This window comes from Nansenia antarctica (genome assembly GCF_963989245.1).
Source record: "Nansenia antarctica genome assembly, chromosome: 12".
Taxonomy (NCBI): Eukaryota; Metazoa; Chordata; class Actinopteri; order Argentiniformes; family Microstomatidae; genus Nansenia; species Nansenia antarctica.
This window is the reverse complement of record NC_137682.1, coordinates 18,392,109-18,408,570: the sequence shown is the minus strand read 5'-3', so window position 1 is coordinate 18,408,570 and position 16,462 is coordinate 18,392,109. Positions and strand designations below refer to the sequence as shown.

The 16,462-nt window shown below is 44.9% G+C and overlaps 1 protein-coding gene across 1 annotated transcript; it reads right to left on the bottom strand.

The window, feature by feature from the left end:
• Positions 1–9,058: 9,058 nt before the first annotated feature.
• LOC308168972 (polyadenylate-binding protein 1A-like) lies at positions 9,059–9,916 on the bottom strand (the record flags this gene model as incomplete). The annotated part of the gene is made up of 1 exon (XM_080543610.1): positions 9,059–9,916. One exon carries the CDS (start codon positions 9,914–9,916, stop codon positions 9,059–9,061), a length of 858 nt encoding a protein of 285 aa, XP_080399736.1.
• Positions 9,917–16,462: the final 6,546 nt, after the last annotated feature.

Sequence of the window (16,462 nt, the reverse complement as noted above, 5' to 3'; positions counted from 1 at the left end):
GTGTGTGTGTGTGTGTGTGTGTGACTGTTTTGTGCTTATAGGCCTGTGTGTGCTCATGCAAAAACAGTATGTTCTTATGCGTGCCACTGGTGTACCAAAAAATCCCATGGCCTCTCCCCCAACAAACCAAAACATTGATTGGACCGACTTCTCCGATTTCTTGCACGCCCACAACGCAAAGAGAGATCATCACAACTGACAACTGACTTCTTCTTATCCTTGCTATAACCAAGCATCAAACCTAAATGGGATTCAAATTTAATATTATTATTATTATTATTTATTTATTTATTTTTCTGATCGATTCAACTTTCAATCTACTTTTTTGTTGATGTAAAGTTTGCAGAGCAAACTTGTTGAGAGGCTGCAAATGTTATGGAGTAAGACTGTGTGTGCTAGTGATGTGTCTCTTATTTTGGAAGACTGAAGGGGAAAAAAAACGACTGCCAAGAGCTCTCTGTTTGCAGAGTGAAGTATTTGTTTATTTCTTATTATATTGTTATTAAGTATTCTTCCATTTGTTATTGTGTGTTTGCCAATCATAAAGTAAGTAAAGGCAAAACTTTGACTGCGTGTGTGCCCACAATGCTAGCCAGCCAGAATGGAGGGAGAGGGAAGATGAGTGGTGTTTGTGAGTGTGTGTGTGTGTGTGTGTGTGTGTGTGTGTGTGTGTGTGTGTGTGTGTGACTCAGCTTACCGTACACTGCCTGCGGCCAGTGATGGTCTTCTCCATCACACAGAGACAGGATACCCGAGAGAGTAGCTTAAATATTAACAGATTTTTCACATTTCCAACACACTGTAGTTGATTTGCTGGTATCGGGTTGGGGCCCTAGGAGTCCTGGGCAACCCTACACTCCCCCTTCCCCTGGTCTCCATTATGACAGCGATGCATCCGTGTGCGTGTGTATGGCCGTTGAACGCGTATGCACTTACGTACGGCTTTGTGTTTGTGTGTTTTTCAAGGTGACAGTAACCACAGCAAACAAAACAATCCGTTCTTACGTTTAGTCATGGACACAGCATCCATGGAAGTCAGGTGAGGCGACCCCTACCACTCGTGTGTGAGGTCGTCGACGGCTGAATATTCTATTCAGGAGTGAGTGGGAGGGCAGGTTTATTTCCACACCGGCTCCGAAAATCAGACAGGGTGTCCTGAACCTGCAAATCCCTGCTGACAAGCCAGCCTGAATAGGGCCTGTCAAGGCTAAGACTGTTACCCCCATCCATCACCCTCTGTTTGGCAACTCACATAGCCACCTCCGCCCCTCCATCACCCATCACCAGCTCCCCTCACCCCCACCACCCCCATCACCCCCCCCCCCCCCTCCCCCCTCCCCCACCCCCACCCTCCCGCGCTCACTCACACGCTTGTTCCGACAGCTCCCAAAAGCAGAGTGGGTGATGATGAGACAGAGTGAGATGAGTTATTACCGCGGCCATCAAGGTGAACCCCTAGAGGACACACAGCGGTCTTCAGTCCATCACTTCTGCGTTAACCTTTCGGGAAAAGGGAGATCAAGTGAAGGCCCCGACTTAAAAAAAGAAAAGTGAAGCCAATACGTTATGGCTCTGTGATAGCTGTTCACTCGCGCCTAGGGAATCGACAAAAAGAGTGTGTGAAATTGCTTTTGTGAAGGGGGAAACCCTGGGACGTTGACAGGAAAAGGAATCTCAGGCGAGAGACAGAGTTTTGGCAGCCATCGTAACGATATCTCTCGGTGTAACTCACACCTGCAGGGATAGGTTAGCTCGGGCATGGGTGAACCTAATCCCCTTGATTAATTAGACAGTGCTACTGGTAATTAAGCTAATACAGTTTAAATATGTTCAGTACTGAATGTTTCATTGTCTCCCCATTCGTATGTGTGCAATGCTGTGTGTGATAGCAGGAACCTAAACCAGGTATTGCTGGATTGATGTTTAATTGTTTATAAGTTGCGTAAGTAATGGACACCCACCACAACAACCAGACAGGTTGGATAACACGTTTTACGCAAGCCGACAATGATGCACAATGTGTTTGGTAACCTACTGTACTGTACGACAGGCCATTTTTTCTTTTGGCACATAATGGTATATCTATTTTGGATGACATAATTGTCGGATAACGTTTCACCTCACATCTCTTGGAATTGTCCTTTAAGCTTTGGTTTAGAAAAGCAATTTAACATCCATTACCTATCTGAGTGACACTACAGAATCGACCCCCCCCCCCACCCCATTACTGGAATTAATGTGTTGATCCAGAACCCATGAGGCACCACACTAAATACCTCAATTTAATAATTTATTTTACACTTCATGAATACTCAAGTAAACAATCTTCAGTCATGCATCCACATAGTGTAGCACACCTTTACAAGATTGTTTGGACCTTAATTATAGAAGAGGCTTATTACTTAATTAAAGTAAAAAAAAAAAAAGATGAATCATACTCTTGTTATTAAAGCCATACACCCCCAGGTCCTCTTATCCCAGCTTTGACGTTATGTAGAGTTCTGTAGCGTTGTTTGGACTGTTTGTACTCAAGCTTCTTTTTTGCTCGTGAGATGACGAAGAGTGGTATACTGTTTTTCACAACTGTTTCAATCATTGTAACATCATGACTCTTTCTTATCAAGAACTGAGATATCAGTGAAGTTATACAACCCCCCCCTTACTATACAAGGTGTTTAATTGTCTGTTTCTTATGCTCCTTCTTGTTATTTTTACTGAACATCATTTAGACTGAATGGAAAACCTAGAGGGTGTAAAGCCATTTGTTTGACATTGCCAGCTGGACTCTCTCAGATAAGAGACATTTTTTACAGCGAGGTGAAGCCATGGGGTTTAAAAATACACAACATGGGAGGGGAGGGCAACTTAGGGGTTTTTTAAGGAGAGAAGGAGATGTGGTTTCATTGAATCTCAACAGAGAGGGTGAAGTCAGTGAAAACAGACAGATTAGATCACAAATTCAGATTGATCCCAATCAGGCTGTTTTTCCCAAAGAGATGGGGCACGGAGAAATCGTCAGGTCGGTACAGTGCAGGGAGAGAGGCCTATTGAAACTCAAAAACAAGGCAGTGAAAGGCAGCTGTGAACATGTTTTCCGTCTCACCAAGAAGAGAGAGAGAAACTTGTGCGATAAGCCCTGAATAAATTATTGCATGTTTCTCACTGCAAGGTCAGCTGCGTGGCTTGGCTTCTCCTGTGAAACCCTCCACCCACACACAGAGGCCTATAGACCCACATACTGGTCAACCACACACACATACAGTACACACACACACACACACACACACACACACACAGTCCACAAGCTCTCCTCTCCAAGCCGCTGCTGCAGCAATACTCTCACTGTCTTGTGTTGTAAATGAGCAGATTCTCCACAAGAACACCTTAATGTTCAACCTTTGACCTCTATGTGGGAAGCTGTTTGCTTGTGTGAGAGGAGGGAAGACTAGGGATGAAGACAGCCCTCAACACACACACACACAGACACATACACTGACTGAAATGATTGTAAAGCACACCGAACCGAGTCTCACATTACGGTGAGGTGGTTCTCTTCCAATAGGCTCGTCCCCCCCCGTTCTGTAGCCAAATGTTTAACGTCAATACTACGGCCAACATGTCAGGGGAATCGCAGCTATAGGGGTGTTGATGAATGAGGTAAAATTGACATTGAATAAGGCATCAGTGGTATATACAAATAAAAAATATTATTATGAGCCAACATAAATATCCCAAAAATATAAATAGGAGGGAAATGATTAAACTTTTTAGGATTATTTACAGTGTGCTGAGCAGGCATGTTGGGAGTTATTTATTTGCAGGCCGTCACAAACATTTACGAGTCTGTTTCAGCAGCCTGGTCCAAACAAGGATCCATAAATCTACTAATGCATCTTCAGGCCAGGCAACTCTCTCTCTCTCTCTCTACCTCCCTCTCCATCTTTCTCTCTCCCTCTCTCTCTACCTCTACCTCTCTCTCTCATTGTCTCTCTCTCTCTTCTCTCATTCTCTCTCTATCTCTCCCTCTTTCTATCTCTCTCTCTCTCCCCTCTCTCCCTCTCTCTCTCTCTCTCTCTTTCAGGGGCCTTCCATCTTTCAGGGGCCTTTATCACCTCAAGTGCCTATACTCGTAAATATATGTCATCAATTTCAGATTCATCAGTCCTGATTAGTTTTTTGGGGGGAAGGAGCAGGGGAGGTGGGTGGTATTGATATGGTGTTGTCTCTTAAAAGCTGGCAGATGTTAACAAGACAAGCGTGTCCCTCAATGAAGTAATTACACAGAGAAGTGGATTAAATGGAAAAAGACACCCTCTTTTTGTGTGTTCATGAAGTTCTCTCAACTTCTCTGCACAGTGTTCCACAGTCTAGGAAACGTATTCCGGATTCAGAAAGCAGATACTTTTTTTTGCTACATATGCATTTCTGCACCGATTTAAAAATCAATCGGTTCCAGACATTGAACAGACTGATATACTATGCACAGGCTTGGGCCCAAGAAATGGGCCATAAAACCAAGCCACTGTATAGTATGAAGCTTGTGGCAAAGCACTGCCCCCATTCTGCAGCTAAAAGTCTGTGTTGTCTCCACAAGGTGGAGTTATGCTCATTAGCTCAGTGCTGAAGCTTGTTCTCAGAGTCAGACCACGTCTTGCTCTCACAATCAAACCACAGACACTGATACACTAATACAGACACCAATCGAGATACGCTTAATTCACCTCATTACTTTGATTTAACTTAAGCTTAACTTACTGTTAAGTTTGATTAGTCTGTATATCATAGACAGATTCCCATACAAATGAGTGTACATTATTGAGCTGATGAAACTAGTCAGGGGAGCTGGGTCAGTCCACAAGGTGTTAAGTAAGTTAAGGGAGTGTGCTACGACTAATACAGACACCAATAGAGATACACTTAATTCACCTCATTACTTTGATTTAACTTAAGCTCAACTTCCTGTTAAGTTTGATCAGTCACTCACCATCCCAAAAGCCTGCACTGTTTTCGGCCGCAACTCCTTTAGTATTGCGGCAGCAAACGATTGGACCGCCTTACAGAACACACTCAAACTCACAGTACTCACATCACTTACCATTTAAAAAAATAAACTTCAGCAGGTCATAGTTGACTGTTGTTCCTGTTGATTGCCCCCTCCCCCCCCACATACACACACACACACACACCACTCTCTTTCCACACATACAGTAGGTTAGTTGATTTTGTATTTATTTATTTATCTTCACTGTCTTTGCCGTTCTAATGTATTGTATGTATTGTTCTATGTTGACCCTGAGTATTTCTGTTTATATGATTGTTTTTATTCTTGCCGGGGCCTCTTGGCCAGGTCATCATTGAAAATGAGAATTGGTTCTCAATTGATTTTATCTGGTTAAATAAAGGTCAAAAAAGTATATCATCGACAGATTCCCATACAAATGAATGTACATTATTGAGCTGATGAAACTAGTCAGGGGAGCTGTATGAGTCCACAAAGTGAGTGCGCTACGATAGAAAAGAACAAATGGTGCTGATATGAACTCAGTGAAGTGACACCGTGGAGAGAACCATTCATTACGGAAGTCTGAGCGGAATCATTGCGCTTTAGTTGTCCAGACACCTTTTAGTGGACCGTCTGACAGAGGGGAAGTTGTTCATTACCCACAATGCTTGTCAGCAAGCTAGCCTGCACATTCTCACCTGCCAGAAAAGGTAAAGGAGACAGGGAAGCTATGAGTGTTGAAGGCTTCTCTTATCTCTCCTGGTCTCTGCCTCTCTTCCCTACAGCTACAACACTCTGCCTGTGCTATTTTGCATAACATCCCTATAATCAAACACCTGGCATATCTGGCAATACACTTCTTTACACTTTTACAGCGGCGTATTGGAATATAGATTTAGGGGGTGTTCTCACTAGAACATTTGCTTCACTTGAAACGGAGTTTAGGATAAAGTTCGCTTTGCTCTGCGTCGTTTGGAGCTCTGAGAACGCGCATTCGAAGTCGCTCCCGCAGCAAAGAACCCTCGGATGCTCCACTTGAAAAGGGTGGTTTCGCTTCGGTTAGAAACGACGCAGCGGTATTTAATGACTTTCCAAAATGTACAATCCAAAATGCAGAGCTATCAAGTCTCTCTCTACAGGACCACACTGTTGATATTCTGATCACTGACACAGTAAAGGACACTCAGACATAGCAGAGTACATTTTGTTCATTTGGTAATGAAATAATTTATTAATACTGTAATATAAAAAAATATAGCAAAAGCTGTTCTATGTTAAAATATGTTTAAATGTTGTAGGAGTAGGTTTTAAATGTCTGGATTTCCATCCCTTGTCTTAGTCTCATTGAACTCAAGCTGGTTGGGGGTCAGACTTCTGTGCAGCCCATAGCCCAGTGTGCCTGCAGCGCAGCGACCGCTGCATCCACCTTGGAGCTCAGGAACTCTGGAGCCTCCAGCATGTAGAAAAGTTCTTCGTTGTCCATCTCCAGCAGCATCCCTGTGACCTTGGCAGCTAGACTGGGGTGAGTTTCCTTGATAAGTTGGAAGAGATGCTCACCTGGAGGGATGGAGAATCAAACAAATCAGTAACAGTTATTATACAGTATAGCTAATGGGGGATCTAAAGATCGTAAAGTAGACTCACCCAGCAGCTGTTTCCGCTCCTCAGGAGGAGTGGCGGCCAGCATGGAGGCAGTCAGCGAAGCAGGCTGCTGCTGCTGCATGGGGACCTGGGACCAGTGTGCCTGCAGCGCAGCGACCGCTGCATCCACCTTGGAGCTCAGGAACTCTGGAGCCTCCAGCATGTAGAGAAGTTCTTTGTTGTCCATCTCCAGCAGCATCCCTGTGACCTTGGCAGCTAGACTGGGGTGAGTTTCCTTGATAAGTTGGAAGAGATGCTCACCTGGAGGGATGGAGAATCAAACAAATCAGTAACAGTTATTATACAGTATAGCTAATGGGGGATCTAAAGATCGTAAAGTAGACTCACCCAGCAGCTGTTTCCGCTCCTCAGGAGGAGTGGCGGCCAGCATGGAGGCAGTCAGCGAAGCAGGCTGCTGCTGCTGCTGCATGGGGACCTGGGACCAGTGTGCCTGCAGCGCAGCGACCGCTGCATCCACCTTGGAGCTCAGGAACTCTGGAGCCTCCAGCATGTAGAGAAGTTCTTCGTTGTCCATCTCCAGCAGCATCCCTGTGACCTTGGCAGCTAGACTGGGGTGAGTTTCCTTGATAAGTTGGAAGAGATGCTCACCTGGAGGGATGGAGAATCAAACAAATCAGTAACAGTTATTATACAGTATAGCTAATGGGGGATCTAAAGATCGTAAAGTAGACTCACCCAGCAGCTGTTTCCGCTCCTCAGGAGGAGTGGCGGCCAGCATGGAGGCAGTCAGCGAAGCAGGCTGCTGCTGCTGCATGGGGACCTGGGACCAGTGTGCCTGCAGCGCAGCGACCGCTGCATCCACCTTGGAGCTCAGGAACTCTGGAGCCTCCAGCATGTAGAGAAGTTCTTCGTTGTCCATCTCCAGCAGCATCCCTGTGACCTTGGCAGCTAGACTGGGGTGAGTTTCCTTGATAAGTTGGAAGAGATGCTCACCTGGAGGGATGGAGAATCAAACAAATCAGTAACAGTTATTATACAGTATAGCTAATGGGGGATCTAAAGATCGTAAAGTAGACTCACCCAGCAGCTGTTTCCGCTCCTCAGGAGGAGTGGCGGCCAGCATGGAGGCAGTCAGCGAAGCAGGCTGCTGCTGCTGCATGGGGACCTGGGACCAGTGTGCCTGCAGCGCAGCGACCGCTGCATCCACCTTGGAGCTCAGGAACTCTGGAGCCTCCAGCATGTAGAGAAGTTCTTCGTTGTCCATCTCCAGCAGCATCCCTGTGACCTTGGCAGCTAGACTGGGGTGAGTTTCCTTGATAAGTTGGAAGAGATGCTCACCTGGAGGGATGGAGAATCAAACAAATCAGTAACAGTTATTATACAGTATAGCTAATGGGGGATCTAAAGATCGTAAAGTAGACTCACCCAGCAGCTGTTTCCGCTCCTCAGGAGGAGTGGAGGCCAGCATGGAGGCAGTCAGCGAAGCAGGCTGCTGCTGCTGCATGGGGACCTGGGACCAGTGTGCCTGCAGCGCAGCGACCGCTGCATCCACCTTGGAGCTCAGGAACTCTGGAGCCTCCAGCATGTAGAGAAGTTCTTCGTTGTCCATCTCCAGCAGCATCCCTGTGACCTTGGCAGCTAGACTGGGGTGAGTTTCCTTGATAAGTTGGAAGAGATGCTCACCTGGAGGGATGGAGAATCAAACAAATCAGTAACAGTTATTATACAGTATAGCTAATGGGGGATCTAAAGATCGTAAAGTAGACTCACCCAGCAGCTGTTTCCGCTCCTCAGGAGGAGTGGCGGCCAGCATGGAGGCAGTCAGCGAAGCAGGCTGCTGCTGCTGCTGCATGGGGACCTGGAGCTGGGGAGGAGCCATGTGCTGCTGTGGGTAGTGAGGCATGATGTAGGAGGGCATGTTCTGGAAGTACTGAGGTTGCACACTCTGGGTGGCCCAGCCAGGAGGAGGTCTCAGTTGATCCAGCTGGTTGGTGAGGTAGTAGATAGTACCACCACAGGTCTGGGGCTGTGGAACGGGAGCCATGACGTATCCAGACGGTGGAGCAGGCTGGTAGGGGTCGATGACTAGGTCGGGCATGCCGCAGACACTGTACTCTTCTGTGATAAACGCCTGTTGGTGTGCTTGGCGGTCCTTCCTGCTCCGGGCCAGGGCCACATACAACGGCTTGTTGGCCACGACGCGGCCGTTCATCTCAGTCATGGCCTTGGTGGCGTCCTCGGGGGAGGAGAAGCGCACGAAGCCGAAGCCCTTGCTGCGTTGACCTTCCATCATCACCTTCGCACTGGTGATCGTTCCGAAGGAGGAGAACGCTCGGTGCAGACGCTCATCGTCCCAGCCATCATCCAGGTTCTTCACGTACAGATTGACACCCTGGTAAGCGAAAAAACCTGTTTAGTGAGATGTTTTTCATACCTCAAATACATCAACAATAACTATGTGTAAATAGTATCAACTTCTGTGTTAGTATCAGAGAACTGGAGGCCACAAACCTGGTATCTGGTCATACGCTCATGCTTCATGTGTTCAAACCGGTGCTTCAGCGCGGTCTGGCGCTCTCTTCTCTTCTGGGCACGGCCCACGTAGACCTTTCTCCCGTCGATGTTCTGACCATTCATGTCATCGACAGCCTTCTGGGCGTCCTCATGCCTTTCGAAGCAAACAAAACCGAAACCCCTGGACTGACCCTTGACATCAGTCATGACCCGGACTCTCAGGGTTGGTCCATATATTTCAAACTTTTCCTTCAGTTTTTGGTCATCCATATCCTTGCCATGGTTTTTTATGTACACATTGGTGAACTCTCTGGCCCTGGCTCCATGTTCAGCCTCTCGTTCTTTGTTAGATTTGAAGTGTCCAATAAACACTGGTTTGTCATTGAACAGCATGCCATTCAGCCTCTTAATGGCTCTCTCAGCAGCCTCCTGGCACTCATATTGCACATAGGCATGGCCTTTAGATTGGCCATTCTCATCACAAACCACCTTACAGGAAAGGACCTTTCCAAATGTAGAAAACGTGTCGTAGAGGGCCTGGCTGTCAATAGATTCCTCCAAGTTCTTGAGGAAAACATTGCCTACCCCACTCTTCCTCAGTGAAGGGTCAAGCTGAAACCACATGATGCGCATAGGTCTTCCTTGGAGGTCATCAAAGTTCATCGTTTCCAGAGCAAGCTCTGCATCAGCGTGCTGTTGAAAGTTGACATAGGCATACCCCAAGGATCGTTGGGTGATCTTGTCCCTGCACACTCGGATGGTAGTTGCACCTGCAGAGCTGAATTTCTCATCCAACATTGTCTCAGTGGTATCCTGGTGGAGATCTCCAACATACAACATACAGGCCATATTTAGTTATGTTAGAAAACTTCTCCTAACCCTAATATTTGTGTTAATATTTTAGCTTTGGATATTCTTGATAATAATCAAATGTGTGCTCTATGCAGAGGAATTGCAGGTCATTTAAATGATAACACAGTTGTTTACACTAGAACTGGTTCTAGAACCCCAGTTGTGTGGTCCTCGTTTGTTACATCATCACATTCTCAACTGTGAACTGTTTCTATGTAACCATATAAATCCTTGATGTTATATCTGCATTTCTATATGCAAATATGTTAACTACTCATTGTTACCTGAAGGGCTGTAGCCAGCAGTGTATGTTGTACAGAGTTTGGGTTTTTCTCCCATGTTGGGGTTCAGGAGACCTTCGCTAGGAGATGTATTTGGTGCACTCTGAACCACATACAGTATGGAGGGAATAGATATTCGGAGGAGAAAAGTATTTTGCACATATATACTATATATATCAGAAGCACTGTTTTCATCAAAGACCCTAAAGAAGCAATGCATTTCTTATGATAGTGTCGTATATTTCTGTAGTATGTATGATCTATGTATGAATATGTAGTATATTTTAAACACACACACATACCAGGGCATGCAAGGACATGATGCCCTCTAACAATGAGGGTTCTATGGCAACCAGATGACCAACAGGGACCTTTGGGGGTTGGGCAAAGACACACATACACGCTGGCCCCTCCCCTCTGGAACGGAACGGGGAGAGAGAGAGAGAGAGCGTTCTCTTTCCAGCCCAGATCCACGGGGAACAGACGTAATGTATAAATCTGCCTGTAACTGATTAAATTGTCTTAAACTCGATATCTGTTCTTTGATTCATAATCAATAGAAAATAAGCAACACATGGCGAGCCTAGCACGGAGTCCAAAAAAGGGAAATCTACGTTTGAAAACTTAAGCTGAAGCCACAGCTCTGAAGACGGTAAGAATTAAAATAGCGCTATTTTCTGTTTAAACCGCTAGGGGCGCGTGTGCAACAGCTGGGTTTTCAAACATTTTCTTTGGGACTAAAAACAACCTTCAACTTTAAGGTTTAAAGTAAAGTAACTTGTTGGAAAAGGAAACACATCTTTCATAGTCTTTAAACTGGGGGTGAGAGCCGGGTTAAGAAGCCCGTATTTGAAAATATACGATTTGATTTGTAAGGTATTTGTAAATGAGTGATTTGATTTGCATGATGTTATGGAATATCGTGTATGTGTGTAAAATTCGGTATTAGAGGAAGACGGACTCTAATAGTGTCTATATGAAAAAGTGTAGACTGCCAGCAACAAACTGATAAAGGCATTTTGAAGTGGACTGGTATATATTATTGATTGTAAGTATATTAGATCAGAAAAGAGTCTGATGTGTGTAAAATTGTAATTTGATAAAGTGTAACTGGATTATGAAGTCTATTTTGTAAGATATGTGAAAGAGCATTATTGTAGCAGTGAAAAACATATGAGCAGAACTGTAGACTCCATTACTCTTTGTCTGTGTGAAAGGACACGCGCGCAGACGCGCAGGACACACACAGACCTTCTAGAGGAACAGTGAAAAACATATGAGAAAGATTTGGATTGGAAACTAATAGTTTAACTACATTGAAAGATAATCTTGAAATTGCTGTGTCGTGAAAATAACATTATTGTAAAAAAAAAAAACAAGTTGTGTTAAAGAGGCTGTTTTAAAGCAGGCTACAAACACGCGGTGGTTTTTCAAGGACAAATGGTTGTTAAATTGAGCCGCCTGCTTTCTGCCTCTGGCCTTTAGGCTTCAGACACGTAGGGGGGGTTGCGTGTGATTGTTGCATTACATAGAAAGATAGTGAATTGATCATCAGGGTATTCAGAATAGTTTAAAGATATTTGTTAACATTCATTCACTAGCCTGACTAGAAGTGTGCGCATGCGCATTGAAGGCGCGAAGCGCACACACAGAGAAAGCACAACAAGAGGCATTCAATTCACGAAAGTGAAGTAATTCAAAGTGAATACCCATACTTTTCATTTAAACCCCTCCCTGCGATAAAATTGTGATCGCTGGATCACGAAAGTTTAAGCATTGTTTGTTAAAAGTAAAAGATAGATTGTGAGTTTTAGGTAAGATAGTCATTCTGTAATACATTTTCAGTGTGGCGCCCTCTACTGGTCAGAACACGATAAAGACATTTTCAGTGTGGCGCCCTCTACTGGCCAGAACACGATAAGACATTTTTAATTATTTACTGCCATCTAGTGGACGAAACACGATAAGACATTTTTTAATTATTTACTGCCATCTAGTGGACGAAACACGATAAGACATTTTTAATTGTTTGCTGCCCTCCAGTGGACGGAATACGATAAGACACTTTGGAGCACTGGTCCTCCATCAGTGCATCCGTCTGAGGTCGATGAAATAGTCCTTTACAATAATAAATGGATGGTTACTTCAATTAATTTAAGTAATTACAAATTGATTGAATTAATTATTCAGATTATTTCATTTTCAGTTTTCACAAAACTTTGATCAATTGGTTTATAGTGGTCTAGGGATGACGTTTTCTTTCACAGGTTTACATCAATGAAGTGTAAATGACTAAGTCTAGTTGATTGTGCATTCCTTTCGAGTAGCAGGTCGATTTCTTTACAGATTGTAATTGATAATTAATCATTTTATTCCTTTCAAATAACAAGTCGATTTCTTTACAGATTGTAATTAATAATTAATCATTTTATTCCTTCCAAATGACAAGTCGATTTCTTTACAGGTTGTAATTAATATTCGTGTTTTACATCTTTTTATTTCAAGTTAAGTTCTTTTTTCACAGTTTTTGATTAAGAATAGCAGAATAATTTGTATTGATAATTAAGCAGTAAAAGGGTTTTTGTAAATCGGTGAATACTTAGGTGTTGACCAACCTTTGTGATTTAATAATTGTGTTGACCAGAACTGTAATTAGTATTGAATGAGTAATTAAGTGACACATATTCATAAACAATTAGGAAACACATTTAAGTATAAAGTACTTACACAGATATTAGATTTAAGTTAATACTGCACTGACATACACAAGAGGCAAATCTGTTATTTTGAGTTGCAGGGTTTTGTGGGGATGGTTAATACAGTTATATTGGACTAGCATTTGTTTAGCAAACAAGACAATAGGAAGGTGGGTTGTAAGAAAAGTACACCTTATAGAATATTTTCAGCATATTGAGCAGTATAAATCAATCAGCTTAAAATGGGAGCAAATTCAACGAAGGTGTTAAAAGATATTAGTGAGGATAGTGGAATATTGGCAACTTTATCCCCTATGGCTATAGTGGAAAAAATGAATCCTCTTGTTAGGGAAATTAGCAAAATGTCAACGAAATGGAATAGCCGTTGGGCATACATTGAACAGCCGTGGCCGAAAGAGGGCAGCCTTAATTTACAATTAATTGCAACATTGGAGATACTTATCAATGTACACAAGGCAAATCAGAAAGGGAAAGATAGGTCAGAGAAACGCAAGTTAGAATTAGACATCTTAGACCTCTTTAAGGTAGAGGGGCAGAAAGTAGCATCAGCTTGGAATGAGAAAACAGCTCACATGAATCCAGAAAAGAAAAATGAATTGGCCAGAACACTGGAACAGAAATTGAACATTCCATTCACAAACATGTGTCCAGTCTCCAGTCCCCCTCCATATGCTAAGGCAATGAAGGACCATTCCCAGAAGAAGAAGAAGAAGGAGCCAAGGGGAAAAGGGGACGACAGGAGTGACGAGGAAGATGACAGCGAAGATGGCAGTGAAGACTCAAGTGATGACGACAATGCAGATGGAGGCTACAACGCGCAGGTCAGGAAGATGATAGCCACAGCCGAAAGGAAAGGTGGGAGAAGACGCCCGGAGAAAGCGGAAAGAGAGGAAGATTGTCACCGAATGTCATCAAATACATTAAAGAACTGTCCAGTGCTGATTCGGGGTAACAAGATGGAATATCATCCGTGGCATCATACAGATCTGTCTGAAGTGATGGAGAAGCTCCCCGTTCTTCAAGAGGGAGGACATTCGTGGACGCGAGAGGTCGACGTGATACTGACAGGAACGCAGGCCGCAATGGGAGACCTGAAAAGACTCTTAGCTTTTATTGCAGGATTGGATACAATGCAGGAAATATTGATGAAGGCAGGACTTCATAGATATATCAATACATCAGTTTATGATCCAGAGCTCTTCGCAGCAAACAGAGGCAAACTGTGGAAAGCAATCAGGGAGATCTACCCTACTCACATTCACCCAGACAATATCATTGTGAAGCCACTGGGGGGGGATGAGAATCCCAGGGGTTATGTTGCCCGTGTGCACTCTCAATGGAGAAGTGTGACAGGGAAAGACGCTGAAGATAACCCCTTAGAAAAATCCATAATCAGGGAAAAAATACAAGAAGGGCTTCCTACCCCAGTTAAGGATAAGCTAGCAGAAGTGGTGGGGCTACGACACATGAACAAAGCTGTTTATATAGACCACGTAGCTCATCAAGTTGAGTTATATCGAAAGAACATTCAGATACAGAAGGCACGAGACGAAGAATCCCTCAGAATATTGACTCATTTGCAATTGACTGAAAGCGAGAGGAACATAGAGGGAGTGCAGGCTTTAGCCCCACAGCAACAGCCACCTGGAGTGCAGACTGCTACTTACCAGTCCTACTCACAGGGGCCACAAGGGGGGTATCCTGCTACTTACCAGTCCTACCCACAGGGGCCACAAGGGGGGTATCCATACCCACAAGGGCCACCAGGGGTGCAAGCGGTTCCATACCAGATGTACAACCAGCCTGGCCAAGGACCACCACCAGGGGGATGGACAGCAGCAGGGAAGAAGATGCTAGAACCGTGTTACCAATGCGACCAGAATGGACATCTAGTCTGTACCTGCTGCAACAGGCCCCAGGGGGCCGCAGGGGGGAGCCAAGGAGGAGGATATTGGCCCCCTACTACACCTGCTCCAGGAGTGATGAACCCTTACGGAGGCCCAGCAGCTGGCCTATAGGGGTGCCCGGAAGATCCGAGTGGGAGGTGCCAGCTGGTGGTGACAAAGAAGCCTGAAGGCGCCACACACCTTCCTATGTCTAGAGAATATGTGAAGACAATCGGATTTGAGGGAATTAAACAGCTGATTCCTACAACTGAGCTTGTAGACTTAGAGTACAAGGGACAGAGAGCAACTCTGTCAACACTTGTGTCAGAACACACGCCAACAGGGCTGCTAGGGAGAGATGCTCTATGCCAATTGAACTGTACAGTAAAATGCACACCTGACGGCTGTCAGGAGACGGTGCCATCCGGTGTTCAGATTCCATCGACAGCCAGAGTGATTAAGCATAGAACAGACCTACAAGCTTTGCCTTTAAAGGGAGCTGATATAGAATATTGGGTTGATGGGTCTTGTTACGGGGTAGGAGAAACGTTGTGCACTGGGTATTCTTTAGTTAAAGCACAGAATTCAAAGTTTATTGTAGAACAGGCTGAGGCAGTTCCTCAGCCTTGCTCAGCCCAGTTGGCTGAATTGATTGCCCTCACAGAAGCATGCAACTTGGGAACCGGACGGAGAGTGACAGTGTACACCGACTCTGCCTATGCACATAATGTTTGTCATTTTAATGGAGCTGTATGGAGGGGGCGGGGTTTTAAGAGAACTGATGGTACGCCTATACAGCATCACGCACAGATCATGAAGCTGTTACAAGCCATGATGAAGCCAAAGGAATTAGCCATAGTGAAGTGTGCCACACACAGGTCTGACTCATCACATGTCACACAAGGTAACAGGGCTGCAGAGGATGCAGCCAAAGCCATTACAGGAGCAGACAAGGCAGGTAAAGGTCTTCTGGTCACACATGAAAAGCAATTACAGGGCATGGTCACACTTGAGGATTTATTGATGTTACAGAGTAGAGTAACTACGTTAGACAAGAGCGTTTGGCTAGCAAGGGGGGCAAGTCAGGATGACACAGGTCTATGGAGGAATCATGAGGGGTTGGTTGTAGCACCCTCAGATTTATTAGGCATGTTAATACAGGAAGCTCATGGATTAGCACATGTGGCTAGGGGGGAGGTAAGACGCAAGATCACCAAGAAATATGGGTTTTGGAGTCCATATTTGATGGAACAGATTGACCATGCTTTAGGTCAATGTGGGGTCTGTTGGAGAAACAACATCAGAGTGGGTACACCAGTGGTGTCTGGGCATATCCCTACCCCAATAGGGCCACGGGTGGTGGACAGGGGGGTGGATGTACAGAGTAGGCAGGATGTTGTGCCAACAGGTGCCGAGGTCCCCAGAGAACCTGAGAAGGAGGAGCTACGAGGAGATGCTGTGGTGTTGCCAGAGCCAGTGGCAATGCCAGTGTTACAGCCAGTGACATTACCGGCAGTGCCTGAAACCGAGGGGACAGCGGAAAGCTGTCCAGATGCCAATGAACCAGAAACCAACGAAGCAGAGAGTGTTGACAGTCTGGAGGTCCAG